Raw genomic sequence first — 17,853 nt, forward strand, 5'->3', positions numbered from 1 at the left:
GTCTTGGTGATTTTCTTTTGGGGTCTATCCTGTTTGGGGTTCATTGGACTTCCTGAATGGATATATTCTCATCTTTCATCATTTCAGGGAAGTTCTTCTCCAACAAACCTTGGTCAAGTTTCTCAGTGGTTTTATTATTCTCTTCCTGTTTTGGAATTCCAATGACACGTAAGTTATTCCTTTTGATGGTATCCCACATGAACCTTAGGCTATCTTCATTTTGTTTTGATCTTTTTTCTGATTGATCCCTTTCCAAAGAAGAATTCATGTATTTGTCTTCAATCTCATTAATTCTGTCTTCCATTGCATCAATTCTACTCCTTTGCCTTTTCAATGTGTTATCTATTTCTGACAATTCAGTATTAATCTTTTGGATTTCTATCTGTAGATTTAGAATCACTTCTGATTTTTCACTTATTTTGCCTTTTGTTCTTGTATTTTCTTCCAAAATTCTTCTAGAGTTTTGTCTGTGTTTTTCTTCATCTGTCTCTCAATCCTTTGAAGATACCTAATGATAATTATTTTGAATTCCTTATCAGAGGGTTCCAATGATGCTTCTTCCTCAGGGATGTGTTCTGGGTTGTATCCTGCTCCCTTGTTTCTACCACTTTATCCTGCTTCTTTGTGTGGACTGTGATGGTCTGCTGTGTATGAGACATTGTGGCTTTAGTGTATTTAGATCTCTGTTAACTGTTTGTGAAAAATAGCCAAGGTTGAGTCAGGCTCTTCTTGGTAGTTGTTTATTCTTGGCCCATTGGTGGAGAAGGAAGTGGTGCTCACACTCAGTAAGTGAAGCTGCAGTAGGTGTAGGTATAGTTGTGTCATATGGGGATTGTTGCTGTCTTCCACTCAGTTAGATAAAAATAGCAATGGAATAACCATCAAAAAAGTAAAAGCAAATGGACAAAAAGTACACTGTATAATCACACTGGAACAGTAACTAAAAAAAGAAAAAAGGGAAAAAGAAAAAGAAAACAAACCCTGAAATATCTGGGGAGTGGGCAATAAGAGAAAAAAGGTAGAGAAAGAGAATAATGAAGAAAGAAATGGGAAAAATGCAAAAAAAGAAACAAGGAATGGGGTTAACCACAAGAAAGAAAATAATAATAATAATTAAAAAAATAAATTGCAACCAGAAACAGGGAAAAGAAAAAAAAAGCTGAAAACTAGAACCTGGGAAGGGAAGAATAAATAATAACAATAAAAAAGATAAAAGTAATAATACTAATAGTAGCTAAAAGTAATAACACTAATAGTAGTTAAAAGTAATAATACTAATGTTGTTGTTGTTGTTGTTATGTGCCGTCGAGTCAGACCCAACTCATAGCAATCCCTCCTTGGGTCTCCAAGGCAGTATTGCTATGGAAGTAGATTGCCCCATTTTCCTTCCAAGGAGTGCTGGTGGGTTTGAACCGCCAGCCTTCTGGTTAGCAGTCAAGTGCCTTAGACACTATGCTACCAGAGCTCCCAATAATGCTAATAGTAGTTTTAAAACAGACAAAAACAACAAACCAAAAAACAGAAAAAAGAAAAAAACATGGGGGCTGGGCGGGGCAGGGCACCTAAGCTCCAGCTGACTACACAGATTGGGATGGAATTCCTGCCACCCCAGGAATTGGGTGGGAGTGAGGGATGGCTGCACCTCCATTCACCAACAGGATGTGGGGTATAAGAGTAACAAGGGGAATGTCACACCTTTCCAGTCCTCCAGGTCCAGAATGTCCTTGGGGTTCCTGGCAAGTGGAGCCTGTTCTTAAGTTCCTGGAATCTGGAAAAACGCTGTTGGCTTTAAATATCCAAAATGGACAAGCTGCTTGTAAACATTCAAAATGGCTGTGCCCTCTGAACAGACAAAAGTCCACAGCTCAGCCTGCTGCCTTCTTCACTGCTTCCCCTTTTACTCCCCAGCCACCAGAGGAGTCCTCCATGCAGTTCCTGGCTAGCAGTGCTGATTTTTAGGTTAATTCTTAGGTCCTACCACCACTCAGCAATATCCAAGTTGTCTGTGCTATCAGGATCGCTGCTAGACCACAGCTCAGTATGTCTCCTTTTTTGGTGTTTTCATGCAAATTCTTCTGCTAGTTGCAGTTTCGTCCACTTTATGTTCTTCCTTACAAGGCTCAGGAGTCTGTATCTGTGTTAATTGGTTCCCTGTTTCTTTGTTGAAGAGGGTCTGTGCAGTCTCTCTGCCTATTCCACCATCTTATCAGAACATCCTAATATTATCATTCTTTATGATTTTATGATTGGAGTCAATCCTTTTCTATGGTTTTAATTTATAAGTCAATCCTTACATTTTAATCTACCTATTAAAATGCAAAAGTCTTTATACATGTAGTCCCCAACTTACAGCAGGATTTTGGTCACATGATTCCGTTGTAAGTCAGTTCTCATCTAAGTTGAATACATCTTTCTTTTTAGTCTTCATTATTATTACCTTTTATTATCAATATCTTTATTTAAAAAAAAAAAAAAAAACTCACTGCCATCGAGTTGGATCCAACTCATAGCAACCCCTCCTTGGGTTTCTGAGGTGGTATCACTACAGACATAGATTGTCCAGTCTTCCTTCTGAGGAATGAATGGCTGGTGGGTTTGAACTGGTTATGCAACCAAATGACATATAATTAAGTTAACTTAATGATAACTTTTCAAAGTTCATTAAGCCTAAAATAACCTATACAAATATGTTGCAATAATTTATCAGTTGGAAAGAGCAATTTTTGATACCTGTTGTATGGTAACAAAAATAATTACTTATAATGGTCCTTTTCTACTACATAGAAATAATTATATAAACCAAAATTATATTTAAATGCCTTAAATAATATTTTAACAGGTAGTGAAAATTTAAAACGTGCCAGAATTCTATAAAATGGAATACTTATTTAATAAAAATGTTACATTTCTTTACTAGAAAATCAGAACTGGCTGGAAAATACTGACTATGCTAACTAATAAACATTTTCATTTTAGGTTCAAGCTTCATGTCATTGTTGGGCTTATTTAGAAAGGAGTGAATACAATGTGTTCCACAAACATGAGTTTTAAAATTAACCTCAAGAAATTTAGAGATTTAGTAATTAAAAGTAGTTATAATTTAGATTTCACTTCTTAGCCATAATAATTACTTTAATAATACCATTGAATCTAATCTATTCCTGAGTTATCCTCTATAAACCATTTCTGTACCTCCTCTATTGCACCATGCCCTACTAACATAATCACAATCCTAAACAGTCTGATTATTTTAAAAAATAGGTTTATTATGTATTTATTTATCCATCCACAGTATTTCCTTTGGTTTTGCTTGTTTCTGAGCTTAAAGAAAAAAATAATAAAAGACATATTTAGTCTTATTTTCTTTATTGGCCCAACCTTATCTTTCTGAGATTTATTCATGTTGTTTGCTGCAGCTGCAGTTAATTTAATTTATTCATTTTCACTGCTTATATTGTCAACCATAATCAATATCCCACAATAGATATATCCACTGTGTTCCTGATAAAAGCTATTTTTGTATTTCATTTTTTTTTGCTATTATTAACAATCCTGCACATAGTCCTCAACTTACCATGTACTAGAGTTAAAATGAACTGCACTTATAAGCAACCATTTGTTTTCATTTTTTACATCTTATTGTTATTAGTTTGTACGACCTACAATGTTGCAGCAGGTAATTTATCATTCTGATGTTACTGTTCTTCCAGTAACTGGTTCAAACCCATCAGCCACTTCTACTTCTGTAATGATACTGCCTCAGAAATGTCAGAAACCTCAGAAACCAAGGTATGCTATGAGTTGGATCCGACTCGATGGCAGTGAGTTTTTTTTTTAATGAAGATATTGATAATAAAAGGGAATAATAATGAAGACTAATAATAATAATAATAATAAGGTATTCAACTTACATGAGAACTGACTTACAACGGAGTAATGGGACCAAAACCCTGTAGTAAGTCAGGGACTACTTGTATAAAGGCTTTTGCATATATCTTTTGGTTTATATAATCAAGAATTTATTTAGGATAAACCAAAATCCAACTGTTTTCAAGTCAATTCTGACTCATGCCAACCCTATATGTTATCTAGAAATGATATTACTGGGTTTAGGGCAAAAGACTCTTCAAATTGTTTTCTGAAATTGCAATGTCTGTAGCCCTCAGATTCACTAATCACTAATTCAGTTAATACGTACTGGTTGTATTTGTCATAAATACGTCATTAGTTTTGGTTCAGAATCAAATTTCTGAGAACTCAGCTTTCCTTGTAGATAAGGTAGTTTTGACCAGGTAGATATACTTTGCCAAGTTTCAGTTATTTTAGAAAATCTTGAGGAGAGTGCAAACCTGTGAATATGACTTTTTTTCTCAAAAATTCAGTTCTGTTTCAAAAAATTGCTTGAAATTTCAGAGTATTAGTTATTAGTATAAAGTATTCCATCACTGTGAAAATAATCAGACATTGCTATGAGAAATCTTGTTTTTTTAAAAAAATACGTTTCATTATAGTAACGTGAACTTGGGTTTAAATGATAGGAATCTAAAGCTTGCTCATATTGAAAACTAAAAAAAAAAAAAAATAAAACCTCACTGCCTTTAAGTCGATTTGACTCATAGCAACCCTTGTTGGGTTTCCATTCTTGGGTTTCGGAGGTGGTATCTACATGGAAGTAGATTGCCCAATCTTCCTTCTGAGGAGTTTGACGGATTTGAACCACCAGCCTTCTGGTTAGGAGTCAAATGTCTTAGGCACTTTGCCACCAGAACTCCCTTGCTTGTACTTAGGCTGTTTATATGTGATAGAGAAATGGAAGCATAGTCAAAAGTATATTTAGGAATTAGATTGCATTTTATTCTAGTGGAATTTCAATATGTTTTAGGAATTTGGACATTTACTAGCATGGTTTGTGAATGTTTTTCATCAAAATAATCATGTAACTGGCTTTACAGGAACATAACTGGTTTGAAGTGAACAATTTTTTTTTTTTTTTTTTTCTAGTAACAACTGAAAGGTGCTCTGGTGCCATAGTGGATAAGGCATTTGGCTGCTAACCAGAAGGTCAGGGTTAATAACTACCAAAAAACATTAAGTCCTATTCCTTTTTCAGTAATAGGCTTCCTTAATGATATCTCAGTTTCATCCCAGAGCTTCTCAGTCACTTTTAATTATTAACATTGTTACCTATTATAGTCACATCTCTCTCTCTCTCTCTCTCTCTCTTTCTCTCTCTCTCTCCCTCTCTCTTTTTCTATCCTTGCCAACACCCTTTTAGAGACTTTTTTCTTTTTTTAATTGCTGTAATTGAGAGTCATTTTGATTGTTATTTCACTTTTAGTCCAGTGAAGTAGCACTGCTGGGCTATAAGACTGTCCTGGTGATGGCACCTCCTGGTCTGAGCAGATGCTGCTGCCAGGCAGACACACAGGACAGAACCATTGGTGTCACAGATGGAAGAATTTCAATGTCTTTTTACAACCAAGCCTGTAGGCCCATATTCTCTAGGGTGAAGTAAGGTGAGTCTAGTGGGTAACAATGTATACACATTTTGTTTCATGGTATTGACTGCAATTCCCCACAATTTAACAGCTCTTTTCCTGCTTCCTTCCTGTAGTTATCACTTCCGTGTCCTTCTTTCCTATGCTTTCCTGCCTCCTGAGCTATCTCCCTGTGCAAATACTGCCCTTCTGTTCTCCCATGATTGATCATTCCAAGTATATCTACCTGATGTAAATGTTCACCCTATATGCCTGTTTCCTGTTTGGCCAGAAGCCACCAGAATGAGTTCATTTTTAGAACAGACTGAAGGGTAACTAGGGAACATAGCATCAGGAGTCTCACTGTTATTGTTGTTATGTGCCATCGAGTCAGACCTGACTCACAGCGACCCCTCCTTGGGTTTCTGAGGCAGTATCACTACGGAAGTAGATTGCCCCATCTTCCTTCCGAGGAAGTGGCTAGTGGGTTTGAACTGCCAGCCTTCTGGTTAGCAGTCAAGTGCCTTAGGCCCTATGCTACCAGAGCTCCTGGAGTCTCACTAGGATCTATCAAACCAGTAAACCTGGTCTTTTTTACGATTTTGAGTTTCGTTATTCTCCCACTCTATCCAGGATCTCCTGTACTTACCCTTTCTGAGTGGCTGACAGTGGTAGCCAGGCACCATCTAGTTTTTTGGGTCTCATGGTCATACAGGCTGAGGTTCTCATGGTCCACTAGTTGCCTAGACTAATTGTTTCCACACGCCTTTAGTTTTCTTCATTGTTTTTTGTTCTGGACCAGAAGAGACCCACTGTTGCATCTAGAAGATCAGTTACAAGCTTTTAAGACCCCACTCGCTACTTACCAAAGTCGGATGTAGAACAATCTTCAAGCATTCCATTTCATTTTTGACCACATCCAATTTTGTTATATCTTTAAGGTTGACTGTACTTTGAGGAGGCAGTTCTTTCCCAATTGTGTTTTGAGTGCCTTCCAACCTGAGAGGCTTATCTTCTTCTGGTAGCACAATGTTCCAGTGCTACTCACAAAGGTTTCCCAGGACAATGTATTTGTTTGTTTTAGAAGTAAATCACAAGATTCTTCTTCCTGTTCTATTATAGTCTGGAAGCTTCACTGAAACCTGTCCACCATGGGTGACCCTGCTGGTATTTGAAATACTGATGGCACAGCTTCCAGCCTCACAGCAACATACAAGCCACTGCAGCATGACAAACTGACAGACGAAAGAAGATTACATGAGCAAAACTAAAAAAAAAAAAAAAAAAAAAAACTTTTGTGAAAGGGTGAGAAATCTACTCATAATTTTTCAGATTAAATAGTAGATTTTGACAAATCAGTCTGTATCATGTATGAACAATATGAAAATAATGATGAGAGATATGTAATGACTTTTAAAGATAAAAATGAGAAAAAAAAAAGATCTAAAGAAAGAGAAGAAGAAACAAAATCAACTGAAAAACATGGGTAAAGTGGATAAATAATTCAACTTAGAAAAGAGGAAGTAAAACAAATTCCTGAAAACGAGTATCACCAAAAACCAAAACCAAACCTTCTGCTATCAAATAGATTCTGACTCAAAGTGACCTCTCTTGGTTTTCTGAGGCAGTAAATCTTTACGGAAGTAGATTGCCCCATCTTCCTTCTTTGGAGTGGCTGGTAGATTTGAATTGTCAGCCTTCTGGTTAGCAGTCAAATGTCTTAGGCACTGCACCACCAGAGCTTAGTGAATCACATGTACAGGAGAATTATTAAAGCACAAATCAAATGTTTCAAAATAAGCTCAAAAAGTTATGCTTGGTAAGGTGGAGGGTCGACAAAAGAGGGGAAGGGCCTCAACGAGATGGATTGACACAGTGGCTACGGTGATGGGCTCAAGTGTAGCAAGGATCGTGGAGCTGGTGTGCAACTGGGTGGTGTTTCGTTCTGCTGTGCATAAGATCACTATGAGTTAGACACGACTTGATGGCACCCAAAAACAATAACAACAAGCTTCAAAAAGAGATGCCAACTACCAACCAATTCACTGCCCTGGAGTGGGACCCGACTCATAGCAACCCCTCCTTGGGTTCTTCTATGGAAGAGATCGCCCAATCTTCCTTCTGAGGAGTGGCTGGTGGGTTTGAACCACCAGCCCCCTGGTTAGCAGTCAAATGCCTTAGGCACTACGCCACCAGAGCTCCTAAAAAGAGATGACAATATAGAATTATATAAAGGTGGAAAATGTAAAGCTAAAGCAAAAGAAACAAAAGTTGGAATCACAATATTAAATCCTATTAAATATAGAATATAGATTATACAACTAGAGAGAATTACGGTTTCAGAACAGAGCACTGAGGATATAAATCACTAGGAAATAATACTACAAGCCACAAAATTTAAGAGCCTTGAAGCAGTAAGGCAGGCCAAAGTGTAACAACACTAACAACAAAATTAACTATAACATGTTAACATTAATTTGGTGCATTTAATACCTGCAAGGGACAATACTATTCACTTCCTCAATGTAATACATCATCCTGAAACAACTCTATAATTACAATCTTACCCCCATTTTACAGATCAGAAAATTAAACAATGGCTACACTAAGTAATCTGCCCAAGTAAGTGAAGATGTTGAGATTGAAATCTAGCCATTCTGAGTGACAATTATCTCACCTTAAATTATTATTGATGGTAATTTAATTCACTTGTTCTATAATTATTTGATTTTTTAAAAGATTAAATAGGTATATTTATGAAAATAACGAAGTCATTACTCTAAAATGCCCAAATAAAAACATGTCATTAATATAAAAGAAGGAGATAATTGGAGATAAATGATGTATGTCTTAGCTCAATCCTTTCGTCAATAGCCGCTAAGAACCAGAAAAGTCTTCCTTGAATTACACCAGAGCAATCAGTTCAAAGCCTCTAAAGTAGAAACAAAATGCCTGCAATGTTAGTGATAGTCAATTGATGCCAGAGCTGGTTTACTTCTTTAATGAAAGATTTCAAGCTAAAATAGTACAATTCCATATTTTTAGGAAGGGGAAAAATGGTGTAATGGTCTCTTATGATGATGTGATGGTTAAGTTTATGTGTCAACTTGGCTGGGCCTGGTTGAGTGGCTGGGCAGCTGAATTTCCCCATGGTGAGATTGGTAATTAATTCCATGGTGGAATCTATTGGAGCAGCTGAGTAGTTGCTTTAGGGATGTGGTCTGCTTCCTGTATATAAGAAAAAGCTTTGGGGATGGTCTCTAAGTTATGGCACGTTTGAACCCTGCATGTAACCACGTCATTGTTCAGCAGCAGCCTGCCATCTTCTGCCGACCTTGGGACTTTTAATAGACTTAATAGCCTGCCACGTGGTTTGGTAACATTGAGACTGTGCCTTTTTACTTACCAACCTTGGGTTTGTCAGGCTTAGCAGCCAACAGCTGTCTGAGTGAAGAAAAGCCTCTAACTTCAGGGAGCCAGGAGTAGGAGGCAGAGCTGAAGCCAAGGTTGAGGGGCTTTCACCCAGCCTCTAAAGTCTAGGACTTTGAACTCAGACTTAACGCCTCCAAGTGAGAGAATAAACTTCTATTTGTTCAAGCCATCCCATTTGTGGTATATTCTTGTCAGAGTGGCACAGAGGTAAACAAAACAGATGGTTATTGAAATGTGATTTTCACACCTAAATTCATACAGTGAATGGCTCTATTAAATTTTTGTTCATCTTCTCACTTAGCCAGTATTTTGCATACAGCCTAGAGACTCCATCAACTAAATCAGAGTTTTATTGTGCAGTATTTGTTTGAATTTAGTTACCTTTATTTTTTTAATTTAATTGGGAAGATACTACTGTATTGCAGTAGCTTAACAAACACAACACAACCACTGCCTGGAGTCGGATCTGACTCATAGTGACCCTCTCCTTGGGCTTCCGAGGCAGTATCACCCCTCAGAAGGAAGGTTGGGCAATCTACTTCCGTAGTCATACCGCCTCTGAAACCGAAGGAGGGGTCGTTATGAGTCGGGTCCAACTCCACAGCACATAGCAACAACATCACTACGGAAATAGATTGCCCAACCTTCCTTCCAAGGAGTGGCTGACAGGTTTGAATCTCCAGACTTCTGGTTAACAGTCAAATGCCTTAGGCACTTAGCTTAGCTTTGCCACCAGAGCTCCTTGCAGAAGTATAAGAATATGTAAATATATGAATACATAAGATGTTCTCAAATTAAATTTTCTATTTTGAATAAAATTTTCGAACAACACAGTCTACAAAATTATCAACTATCCTTCAGCTCCATTGTTTTCTTCTTCTTCTTCTTCTATTAATGACTACAATGATCCTAAAATAGAAAAATATTGAAAAAAGAAAATCATGGCTTGGGGACTATTTAACAAAAAAAAAAGTTTTTGTATCAGAGAAAGAAATTAAATTAAGAGTATTTATACACAAAAGTATAGAAAGAAGTGAAAGAATAAACACCTGTTGTTGTTGTTGTTATGTACCATCGAGTTGGCCCTGACTTACAGCGACCCCTCCTTGGGTTTCCAAGGCAGTACCATTATGGAAGTAGATTGCCCAACCTTCCTTCTGAGGAGTGGCTGGTGTGTTTGAACCACCAGCCTTCTGGTTAGCAGTGCCTAAGTGGCTTAGGCACTACGCTACCAGAGCATAAACACCTACTTACCCAATTTTTACAGTAACTTTTTTTTTAATCTATTTTTCAATCTCTATGTATATACAATCAGTTATCAATCTGTTAGAGCAAGGAAGTTCATGAGTCCATCTTTGGCTGTTTTACTCTATTTACTGAATGAAGAGCCTTAAGTTTGACCAGGCTGTTTGAAAGGTTTGAGACCAAAAAGTAAAATGAAGGGTGAACAATGAAGATGGAAATCTTTTTTCCTAAGTGGATCATGGTCGTATTAACATGTAGCTAAGGAACTGTTGTTGTCATTTTTTAGCATGCTTTTGGTTTGATTTTTGAAAGACAGCATTACAAACTGAAAAGGACTGGATGAGCCAGATCTGGCTCAAGTCTATCATCACTTACCAACAGTTGACAAACCAGTTTTAATTCTCCTGGAATCCAGATTTCTAGGCTCATGGAATGGGGGCAACCCACCTAGGTGTCTTTCTGAACCTTGAGCCTTTAAGGAACTGTTTTTCTAAAGTCACCTTCAAGGCAAAAATAGCCTAGTAAGCAGCATATAGAAGCTCTGGTAGTGTAGGGCCTAAGAATTTGACTGTTAATCAGAAGGCTGGCGGCTTAAACCCACCAGCCACTCCTTGGAAGGAAGATTGTACAATCAACTTGCGTAGAGACACCACCTCAGGAACCCAAGGAGAGGTTACTATGAGTTAGGCTGACTCAACAGCAGCAAGTTTGGTTTTTCAGAAGCAGCTTACGGAAGACTGTTTTCCTTTGGCATTGGGCTCTTTGAAAGAACTACCTAGAGAGAGCCCGTTTGGAGGAGTAGGAACCCCAGAGTCTGACTGGCAAATGTACGGCATGTCCTTAGTAATTGTTTCTAAAACCAACCAGAACCCTGCACATGTTCTCTCTACTTTCTGTGAAATTAACTTAACAATATATAACCTGCTTTCATATCTACCCACAATAAATATAGTTAATGTTTGGTGTTTCCCTGTGTATTTAGTTTTTTGACATTGGTATAAATCTAATGTCAAGAAAATTCCACAATTTTTTAAGTCAAGTAATATGCGTATTATTTAATATTTGCTGAATTATCTCTCTGAAGTGTACATACAATTTGGTAAGTTATAGCTAAAAACAGCACCTTAGCTTAAAATAAATGGGAAGTATCTTAACACAAGACCTGAAAGAAATAACAAACCAGAAGCAAAATATTAGGATCCACTGAGTGATTTTTTTCTAAATGAAAATAAACAATAACTCTCTATACTGTTTAGAACTTTGCTTTCACTCAATGCAGTGACTCTAGAGTAAGTTTTTATTTTTTGAAAAGTGTGGGTTGTTTGAAGATTTGAGATTCCAAAGACTATACCAACCTAAAGAACAGAAATTGAAAAAAAAAAAAAAAACAGACCAAGAATTTTAACTTACATAGTTTCTAAACAAAACGCTTGATCGATGTAACTCTAATGTACGGTAAACACCTAGACTCTAAACTCTCTAGGGTCCTTAGAGAGTGTAGATAAACAATTTCGGCGCCATTTTTCTTCTTCTCTTGGTTCTACTGGAGCCCAGATTTGAGCAATATGAACTCTGTTGTCACCTATGAGGTTTATGATTAAAGACTTAAGTGTTATCTCACGAGTGATGTAACATCAAGTTTATCTCAGAAAACCTTTTGCAGTGATAATCCAACTGTCCTAAGGCAGATGAAAGGGGGTGACAGTAATTCCAAACTACACCAAAATTTATAGGAAAACTTAAAGGGCAAATTTGGAATAGGTTCTTTAGTTTCATTAGCTATAGTTGAAATATTAACTAATGATGATCATTAATTTAATCAATATTCTTTACCTTTCTATAAACAGTAATAAGTTTTTTCCCCAATACAAATCTTAAAATTTTCTCTAATTTATATTCAAGGTGCATAATTTATGACTTTACTACAAACTTTTACACATACTTCCCTAGGCTCTCCCAGGTCAAAGTGTTTGGATTGGAACAGCAAATTATTTCATTCTTGTTTAAGTACCATTTGCAATTAAAACCCTATTAAGTATTAATATTAAAAAATATTTCTCCAGTCCTGTTACATTTCAAAAATTACATGTATTTTATTTTTTTTGGCCAGGAAATACAATTTAGTGGTAGCCATAGATAACACCACCCTGGCTCAAGGAGAATAGTGATGCAAAAGTCCTCAGGAACGTAGGGTCTGCCATTTGCTCAGGGGGCCACGACTGGAGACGTACTTGACACCACAACCATCTGCGATGAGGCGCTTCTTAGCCACGAGATCTTCAAATTCATCAGCATTAAACTTGGTAAAGCCCCACTTCTTGGAGATGTGGATCTTCTGGCGTCCAGGAAACTTGAACTTGGCTCTACGCAGGGCCTCGATCACATGCTCCTTGTTCTGAAGCTTGGTACGGATGGACATGATGACTTGGCCAATACGGACTCTGGCCACGGTACCCTGCGGCTTCCCAAAGGCACCTCGCATACCTGTCTGGAGTCTGTCGGCCCCAGCACAGGACAACATCTTGTTGATGCGGATGACGTGGAAAGGATGGAGTCGCACTCGGATGTGAAAGCCATCTTTGCCACAACTTTTCACCATGTACTTGTTGGCACAAATACGGGCGGCTTCTAGGGCTTCTGAGGAGAGCTGCTCATATTCATCAGACACCATGTGACCACAGAGCGGGAACTCGTCCACTTTTGCCTTCTTCCGACCCAGATCAAAGATGCGGATCTTGGCATCAGGGACACCGCGGCAGAAGCGAGACTTCGGATAAGGCTTGTTTTTACAGTACCGGTAACAGCGGGCAGGGCGGCGGCCCATGGCGACAACGAGATCTCAGGCCGCTCCAAACCGGAAAAGGAGCGCACACGTCTGCGTACACACCTTATATAAGTGGACCAAGCTTCCCTCACAGGAACCATAGAGTTTCTATTCAGCGGGCGGACGCTCTTTCATGACCTCCCAACTACCATAGATGCAGTATCAGTCTGCGCCTGCGTGAGGGTGTGGCCTGGCACACATGCAGAGTTACCCTCCCCAGCCCTCCACCCCCTACAGGTTGGCTAATCTGGGTTTGCAATGTTTCTGGTACTAGAGGGTTGTTTTTAACAGTAAAAGGTGTGTTTTGCTAGAGTTTAAAGAAAGAGAATACTCTCCCACAGACACACTGGCTATTCGATATACTTTATATGCAATTTGGTTAAAGAATCTATTCTACCAGTTTCATATCTCCTGTCAGCATTTGTAGACAAAATGCTGTTTCTCTGCAGAGATGTGGCCACAGGGAGCTCTGGTAGCATAGTGCCGAAGGCACTTGACTGCTAACCGGAAGGCTGACTGTTCAAACCAACCAGCCACTCTTTGGAAGGAAGGTTGGACAATCTACTTCCTTAGTGATAATGCCTCAGAGGGGTCACTGTGAGTCTGTTTGACTCCACATAACAACAACATGTGGCCACGGTGGTGCAGTTCTTTACTACTAATCAAAAGTTGTACGTTGGAACCCACTAGCAGCTTGGCAGAGGAGGCTCTGGTAGCACAGTGCCTAAGGCATTTGACTGCTAAGCAGAAGGCTGGCGGTTCAAACCCTCCAGCCACTCCTCGAAAGGAAGGTTGGACAATCTACTTTCGTAGTGATACTGCCTAGGAACCCCAAGGAGGAGTCGCTATGAGTCGGTCCAACTCCACAGCACATTACAACAGCAGCAGCAGCTTGCCGGGAGAAAGGTGAGGCAGTCTGCTTCCATAAATTATAGCCTTGGAATCCCTATGGGTCAGTTCTGCTCTTACAGGTTCTCTATGAGTTAAAATCGATTTGATGGCAGTAGTTTTGGGTTTCCCTGAGTAAAGTGGTTTCTTGGACTGTTGTACGGCTCAGGGAGAGATGAGAGTCAATTTGAAAGAGGAATCAAGAGAAGGTAACTATTATAGATACTGCTTAGTAAGTGTCATAATCATGGAAGTTTATTGTTTTATTTGATCTAATGGAATGATTCTGTGACCAAAATGGCATCCACAAAATTGATTGAAATACCACCTAATTGTTTTTTTAAATTAAGACATTTTCATTTTCACCTGTTAACATTGCTGGAAGGAATACCTATTATGCTTTTTAAATTATGTTTTATAGAGAATGAGATAGGTTCCCCCCCCCGTTGGGTTTTGTAAAAATATTATGACCAGGCTTAGAGTGTGGGAGAGGAATAAGAGGGAAAAGGATGTGTTTATATGCTTGAATATGGAGATAAAGCAGGAAGTAATTTTGTGTTGCTCTCAGTACAAGTGTAGAATAGGACTAGGTATTACTCAAATATTAAACCAACATATAATTACAAAATGCAAAACATGCCAAAAAGGAAAAGCAGAATGAGCTATATGATATCCTAGGGTGAGGGCCTGATCTAGACTGAGGAATGAACAGAAAGAAACTTTATTAGGAGAGAAATTTCATATAATGACAATGGCATATATCAGTATCAGTAACTAGTTGCCATTGATTCCAATTTACAGCAACTCGTGTGTGTCAGAGTAGAACCGCACTCCATAGGATTTTCAATAGCATATTTTTTAGAAGTAGACCACCAGGGCTTTCTTTTGAGGCACATCTGGGTATACTAGAAGCTCTAATCTTTCTGTTACAACCATTGACTGCACCACTCAAGGACTTTAACCATGGCATATGGCAAAGGCTCCAAAGCAGGTGGGAAAATGGCACGTTTAAGGAACTAAAGTAAGGCTGTGTGACTGTAGCCTAATAATAGAAGGAGGGAGGGAGTGTGCTAACATGAGCCTAGAGAGGCAGATCTGGTGGTGTAGTGCCTAAGGCATTTGACTGCTAAACAGAAGGCTGGTAGTTCAAACCTACCAGCCACTCCTCAGAAGGAAGATTGGGCAATCTACTTCCATAGAGATACTGCTTCAGAAACCCAAGGAGGGGTCATTATGAGTTTAATCAAGTCTAAGGCATTGAGTGAGAGAGGCAGATAGCTGGTGAATATGTGGGAGTGAGAATTGCCTATCAAGAAGGGCCCATTTTTACCAAGTTAGGGATCCTGGTCTTCAATGAAAGGCCATGGAAGAACTTCACTTAGCTTTTATCACTCTGTTTATAGCACAGACTGGAGAGAGTTAAAAAAAAGGGGGGGGTGTTGTTACAGGGAGGCCTGGTGGTAAGGCTTTAAAGTATTGCAAAAAGGTGATGAGGATAATTTGACCATGCTTTTAGTGTCTTTTGCTTTATAAACATGTTTGCATCTTTTTTGTTTTTCTCTTTTACCACCACATGCCAGAATAGTGCCTGGTGGAGAGGTGTTTTTTTAAAATATGGCCATCCAGCACTTGTATGCCACTTCTTCCCCCACCTGTCTAGACCATGCTTTGAGTCTCCAGTGTGTGTGTGGGGGGGACTGGGTTGCACAGACCACACGAGGAGACAATGTCAGAGGAGGTGACAGCAAAATGACTGTCTATAAAGCTTTTGTGTACTATTTCAGCAAAAAGTTACCATATATATATAAAATACATATATGTAGTTAGTTATGATAACAAAAACATTTTTGTAAGGCTAGCTTTCATGTATAAATAAAGCTGCAAGTCTAAAACTTGTGACTATGGGAATTTGCCTTTTGAACTTTTAATGTTTTTCAGTCAGATCTGTCATTATTACCCAATTACAATGATGCTTCAAATCATGTGGTTTCATCATGCTGCAAGCACTCAATGTTGTATTTGTTACCAATGTTTTTATAGTCACTGATTTTATTAAATTTTAGCTACTATCTTGTGGTAATTAATATTTATAAATCTGTATCAACTTTTTTGAGAGTGAAGCAGTAATTAAAGGAAAAGAAGGAGTGATATATAGGAATTACGATTTACAAGTAACATTAGACTGAAAAACGTTACTAACGATTCTGTATGGTTAGCTATGAGAGGAGGTCCCTGAGTTACTGCACTGGGTGACACCGACCCTAGTGATGTCACTGTCTCCAGAACTCTAAAATTCTACGATCTGCAGACCTGTGTCAGGACCTGCCTACATAAACCTCTTTCCTTAATCCTAAAGGTTACCAATTTTGATTTGACAGAAACTGTGCCAGCTTCAGCATTGAATTCTGGCCTCCTGCAAAACCCCTCAGTCTCAGGAAAACTGTGAGAATTGTCACACTACCACACTCATAATTAAGACCCCTTACGAGTTGTAGGATAGGGTCGGAGAGTCAGAAGAGAATAGGAGGGCCACAGACTAGGATCTTGCATTTATACTCCTTTCCTGAGCTTCACAGATAAAATTAGGGAAGAGCCAGTGAAAAATGCATAAGCCTAAGCATTCTACTTCTGTTAACAGGAAAGCATTCCCTTCAATCGCTGCCAGAATATTGCGTATTTCTCCATGTCCCTACTCTGGTCATCTATAATGTGCATTATCCAAGACAGATTTCTCAAAAAAGTATAAAATGTCTGTTTTGAGTTATACTTCTCAAAAAAGTATAAAATGTTTGAAGAAGCCTGATAATTGAGAAGATAGTATTTGGAAAACAACTAGATTTATCTTATTGTTAAATGTATTGCTTTAATAAATGCAATAAAAATTTAGCAAAGGAAGTATCATGCAATGGTTGTTAGCCACAGTGGAGTTGACTTTGGCTCACAATGACTGTCCAACAGAATGAAACCTTGCCCAGTCCATCGTCCTCACAACTGCTAGTATGTTAAGAGTCCATCCTGTTGTGGCAATCCATCTCGCCAAAGATCTTGCCTTTGATGGCCCTCTATTTCACCAAGCATTGTGTTCTTCTCCGGCGATTTATCCCTCTTGATGAAATGTCCAAAGCAAGTGAATGGGACAGTATTCTGTTGTGATCCATAAAGTTTTCATTAGTTAATTTTCAGAAGTACTCTGCCAGGCCTTTTTTCCTAGCCTTAGTCTGGAAGTTCTGATGAAACCTGTCTGTAATGATTGACCCTTCTGGTGTTTGAAATACTCATGGCATAGTTTCCAGCATCATACCCATGCACAGAGCATGACAGTATGACAAACTGAAATACGAGTTGTGAGTGAAATAGTTCGAAATAGCTTCAAGAATGGGTAGAATACATGTAAGTGGAGGTATGAGGAATAAGGTAAGAATGGGGGTGGGACAACCACATAAGACCTTTAATATCTGGGAGGGCAAGAATTTGTCTATTTGGTTCACTGACACCTTTCACTTCCCACCATCTTATTTCAGTATTTTCTCATTGTCTTTGATTTTTACTGCAGTTGGAATATGAAATCTCTTAATTGCAGAGTTTTAGGTTTTTATCTTGCTTGGTGTTCTTTGAGCTTCCTGTATCTGTGGTTTGGAGCTTGTCCATAATTTAGGAAAATTCTTATCCATTGAAGTTATAATTGCCGCACAGTTCTTGTATTTCCTGTTCCCCCTTTTTTATTTTCCGTCTTTTACCTCTTTGCTTTTTAGTTCAGGATATTTCTGTTGATATATCTTCAAGTTCTCAAAGGCAGTTTTCATTTCTCTTACACGGTTTTTAATTGCTAGCATTTTGTTTTCATGCTTTTCTCAGTTTCCATCTCTCTGACTCCATTACCCGGGTGTTCTTGAATGTTCCTCATGTTTTTCCATAAAGCTGTAGTATATTAATCACGTTGTGATTGCTGGTGCTGTTGAGTTGATTCTCAAGTATAAAAGAGTAGAA

At 38.4% G+C, this 17,853-nt stretch overlaps 1 protein-coding gene across 1 annotated transcript; it reads right to left on the minus strand.

The window, feature by feature from the left end:
- Window positions 1–12,333: 12,333 nt before the first annotated feature.
- RPL10L (ribosomal protein L10 like) lies at window positions 12,334–12,978 on the minus strand. The gene has a single exon (XM_007943708.1). It carries the CDS (start codon window positions 12,976–12,978, stop codon window positions 12,334–12,336), a length of 645 nt encoding a protein of 214 aa, XP_007941899.1.
- Window positions 12,979–17,853: the final 4,875 nt, after the last annotated feature.

Source organism: Orycteropus afer, unplaced genomic scaffold (genome assembly GCF_000298275.1).
Source record: "Orycteropus afer afer isolate SDZICR_OR568_19922 unplaced genomic scaffold, OryAfe1.0 scaffold00111, whole genome shotgun sequence".
In the NCBI taxonomy this organism is placed as follows: domain Eukaryota; kingdom Metazoa; phylum Chordata; class Mammalia; order Tubulidentata; family Orycteropodidae; genus Orycteropus; species Orycteropus afer.

What these genes read in the sequence shown, in the direction of transcription:
- RPL10L (XM_007943708.1), bottom strand. Translation starts at nt 12,978, where the DNA reads ATGGGCCGCCGCCCTGCCCGCTGTTACCGGTACTGTAAAAACAAGCCT.